General features: G+C 62.2%; 1 protein-coding gene across 1 annotated transcript; it reads left to right on the top strand.

Annotated features, from left to right (window-relative positions):
• Nucleotides 1–74: 74 nt before the first annotated feature.
• Nucleotides 75–3,737, top strand: STAT3 (signal transducer and activator of transcription 3 (acute-phase response factor); the record flags this gene model as incomplete). Its single annotated transcript, XM_010185272.1, has 14 exons — nucleotides 75–134; nucleotides 412–441; nucleotides 543–636; nucleotides 719–766; nucleotides 968–1,051; nucleotides 1,130–1,228; nucleotides 1,376–1,511; nucleotides 1,730–1,782; nucleotides 1,869–1,963; nucleotides 2,221–2,360; nucleotides 2,769–2,984; nucleotides 3,193–3,235; nucleotides 3,492–3,604; nucleotides 3,682–3,737. Coding segments are annotated over 14 exons (1,267 nt in total), but the record flags the coding sequence as incomplete, so codon positions are not given.
• Nucleotides 3,738–4,215: the final 478 nt, after the last annotated feature.

Genomic DNA, 4,215 nt, shown 5'->3' with positions numbered 1-4,215 from the left:
TCTGTGCCAGGGGTGCTGCACTGGGGCTGTTTGTATGCGCAGGGCGCTCACGCTGCCTCTGCTGACCCTTGCAGGTTGCTGGTCAAGTTTCCAGAGCTGAACTATCAGCTGAAGATCAAAGTTTGCATTGACAAGTGAGTCCTGCACCCTGGTCTCGCAGTGCTGTGTGGGGTTATCAGAGTGAGATGCATTGCTGCTGGTCCTGGAGCGGGCTCCATCCTTGCAGCGAGGACCGGCATCCCCTCCAGTAGAAGGGGAGGGTGGGGAGCAGTGCTGAGTCCCAGGGTTTGTTCCCATGTTGAGGGGACCTGAGGGGTTTGTGGGACTCGATGCTGCAATGCAGCCAGCCGCAACACCAGCATTGGGGTGGGGAGGCCGTGGCCGTGACTGGGTGTCTCTCTCCTTTCCTAGGGACTCCGGGGATGTTGCAGCACTTCGGGGGTAAGTGCAATGTTTGGGTTTGTTCTTGCTTCTGCTTTTAATCCTGGCAAGCGTCCTGCACTGGGGGCCCTGTCAGCCACGCTGTGCCTTCCCCTTTCGAGGTCCCGGAAGTTCAACATCCTGGGGACAAACACCAAAGTCATGAACATGGAGGAGTCCAACAACGGCAGCCTCTCAGCAGAGTTCAAGCACCTGGTGGGTACACGAGCTCTCGGCTGCTCCTGTTAGGGCTGTGCGCTGCTGTGGTGTTGCCTCAGCCTCTTCCTTCTCTCTGCAGACCCTGCGGGAGCAGCGGTGCGGTAACGGAGGCAGAGCCAACTGCGACGTAAGTGCTGGGGGGCGCTGGGTGCCCTTTGATGGCAGCTCTGCTCCTGTCCAGCAGCCGAGCACAGCCAGGGCTGTCACGGGCACCTCTGGCACATTGGCAGCTGCCAGACCAGCCCTGGCCACCCAGCAGCCCTAAGGCCACGTGTCAGGCCAAGGGCAGGTGTCTGCTGCGTGCTCACGGTGTCCCCGTCTACCCTAGGCCTCGCTGATAGTCACCGAGGAGCTGCACCTCATCACCTTCGAGACAGAGGTGTACCACCAGGGGCTGAAGATCGACCTGGAGGTGAGTGTGGGTGACTGCCACTGCCTGGGCACAGCGGAGCCCCGGGGAGATGTCCCAGGTCACGTCCTGTCTCTGCAGACCCACTCGCTGCCCGTGGTGGTCATCTCCAACATCTGCCAGATGCCCAACGCCTGGGCGTCCATCCTGTGGTACAACATGCTGACCAACAACCCCAAGGTAGGGCCGGGCTCTGTGGGGGCAGCTGGGAAGCATCCCGACAGGTGGGGAAGGAGCTGCCGAGGGAAACTGCAGACTGGTGGCAGCGCTGGGCCTCGCTCCTGCCTGCCCCGTGTCCTGCTCAGGGCCGTGTTTTCCCCTGTGCAGAACGTGAACTTCTTCACCAAGCCCCCCATCGGGACATGGGACCAGGTTGCGGAGGTGCTGAGCTGGCAGTTCTCCTCCACCACCAAGCGCGGGCTCAGCATCGAGCAGCTGACCACGCTGGCAGAGAAGCTCCTAGGTAACGCGGCGTGGGCGTCCTGCTGTACCTGCTGTCCCTCGGGCTGGCTGGCTGGCTGGCTGTGTGCTATGGGAGCCAGGTCGTGGTGTTGGGAAGGGGAGCTGGAGTTGCCAGTGGCTCAGTTTCCCCCAAACACCACAAACCTCGGGCTGCTCCCTGGGGATGGGTCTGTGGAGGAACAGCTCCATCTGAACGCTGGTGCTCCTGTTCTGTGCCAGGGCCGGGCGTGAATTATTCCGGCTGCCAGATCACCTGGGCCAAGTTCTGCAAGGTAAAACTCCTTGTCCTCTCCTGAGCCCTTCCCGTGGTTGCTCCCTTCCTCCAAGCCGTGCTCAGCCCCCTGTGCCCTCTCCTTAGGAGAACATGGCTGGAAAAGGCTTCTCCTTCTGGGTCTGGCTGGACAACATCATCGACTTGGTGAAGAAATACATCCTGGCGCTGTGGAACGAAGGGTGAGCCTGGGCCTGGGCTGGGCCGTGGGGGGGTCCACAGATCCTGTCCTGAGGGTGGGGGCCATGTCCAGGTGGGCTCTCCTGGGATGCTTTGTCTGTCCAGGCTCTGTTGGCTGGTTCGGGGTGAAACCCCTCTCTGTCCGCTGGGAATTCCTAAAATGCCAGTGGCCAGGCTGGGCCCTGCAGAGCTGTGAGGGTTTGTGTTGCAGAGCAGCTGCCCCACTGTCCTGACCCTCTCCTCTCTTCCCCACGCCCAGGTACATCATGGGGTTCATCAGCAAGGAGCGGGAGCGAGCCATCCTCAGCACCAAGCCCCCAGGCACCTTCCTGCTGCGCTTCAGCGAGAGCAGCAAGGAGGGCGGCATCACCTTCACCTGGGTGGAGAAGGACATCAGTGGTGCGTGGCTCTCCCTGCACTGCCCTGGCTCTGCCCCCATCACCGCTGTGGTTCAGCCAGCGTTCCTGGCTCTGGAGGGGGCTTGGACCATGGGAACATCCCCTCAGAAGACACTTTGTTGTGTCCCGATGAGCCCTCTCCCCTGGTTGAGTCTTTAAGCCCAGGTGCCCTTTCCTGGTCTCTGGGTGCCCCTGTGCAGGTGCTGCCCGTACAGCACAGTTTTCCGCGGCACTGAAACCCCCTGACACATCCTTGTCCTGCCATGGTCCGCTGTGGGACACCTGGGGCTGAGCACGGCCACAGGCCCATCTCGTCCTGCAGTGTTTGAGGAAAAGCCTGCCTCTGCCCCGGGAACGCGGGTGTCCTGTGTGTCTTGGCCCGTGTCAAAAGGCTCCTTTCCTTGCGCAGGGAAGACCCAGATCCAGTCCGTGGAGCCTTACACCAAGCAGCAGCTGAACAACATGTCCTTCGCGGAGATCATCATGGGCTACAAAATCATGGATGCCACCAACATCCTGGTGTCCCCCCTGGTGTACCTGTACCCCGACATCCCCAAGGAGGAGGCGTTTGGGAAGTACTGCCGCTCCGAGAGCCAGGAGCACTCCGAGGCCACCGACTCAGGTAGTCGTTGACTTTCTGTGCCCCAGCTCCAGGGCGGTGCTGGGGGCAGAGCTGTCACAGCCGGGATCCTGCGCTGGTCCCCGAGGGCACAGCCACGGCGTGGACCTGGTGGTGGGGTCCCGTGAGGTGGGGGCTGCGCAGGGGCAGGGACGGGGGGACAGCAGGGTTCTCCCTCCGGCACCTGGCGACGGGGCTGCTCCCTCCTCCGCAGGCGCTGCTCCCTATCTGAAGACCAAGTTCATCTGTGTCACCCCGTAAGGGCTTCTTGGCATTTGTGTGCTCGGCTCCGCCTGAGGTGGGGTTTCTCCCCCACCGCTGCTCGGTCTCTGTCCTGGTGCCATGAAGCTGCCCTGGCTGCAGCCCTGTCCCTCCCCTCCCGGGGCCCCTTTCCTCTGGAGCACGGCCTGGATGGCTGTGCCGTGCCCTGGGGCCCATTGGGGGGACAGGGGAGGTTGGGGAGTTCTGGCTGGGCCCTGACGCTGGGGGTTTCCGTGCTTTTCCCTCGGACAGCACCTCCTTCAGCAACACCATCGACCTGCCCATGTCCCCGCGCACCCTGGACTCGCTCATGCAGTTTGGCAACAGCAGCGAGGGCGCGGAGGCCAACGCAGGAGGGCAGTTTGGTGAGTCTGGTGGCTCTGGTGGGGGTCCTGGCCGCGGCCATGCACCGGCCCGGTAACCTCCAGCTGTGTCCCCGCAGAGTCGCTGACCTTCGACATGGAGCTGACCCCGGAGTGTGCGTCTTCACCCATGTGAGGGGTCTTAGGGCCTCCCCCCTCGAGGAGCCCCCGCTCTTGCCCTACTCAGCCGCGGCTGCTCTGGGCCCTTCCTCAGGGCAGTGGGGGCTGAGGTCCTTGTCACCTGTCCCTGGTTTACCCAAACGAGTGCCCCATTCGTCTCTTTGGGGGTGGGGGGATGAACCTTTTTCTAGTTCCTTCCATAACGGTTTTTTATCATTGTTTTACTCATTCAAGTGCCTATTAGCCTCCAATCGCAGCCTCAGTTTTTACAAATGCTTCTGCAGCCCCAGGTGTGCTGCCCGCCCTGCAGAGCTGCTTTCCTGACTGCCAGAGTCCCAGACCCTCAGAGATCTCACGAGCCCAGATTCGCCTCCAGGGCCCTGAGCAGGCATCAGCCACCTCTGATAGTGGAGGTCTCCCTGCTGCTCCCCTCCCAGAGCTCACAGAGGGCTCCTCTCAGCACCTTTGGCCTCACATTTGTCCAGGGGGACCAG

The sequence above is a fragment of the Mesitornis unicolor genome, unplaced genomic scaffold (assembly GCF_000695765.1).
Source record: "Mesitornis unicolor isolate BGI_N332 unplaced genomic scaffold, ASM69576v1 scaffold40185, whole genome shotgun sequence".
Lineage (NCBI taxonomy): Eukaryota > Metazoa > Chordata > Aves > Mesitornithiformes > Mesitornithidae > Mesitornis > Mesitornis unicolor.
The sequence above is the reverse complement of the archived record's forward strand: the minus strand, read 5'-3'. Positions and strand labels throughout refer to the sequence as shown.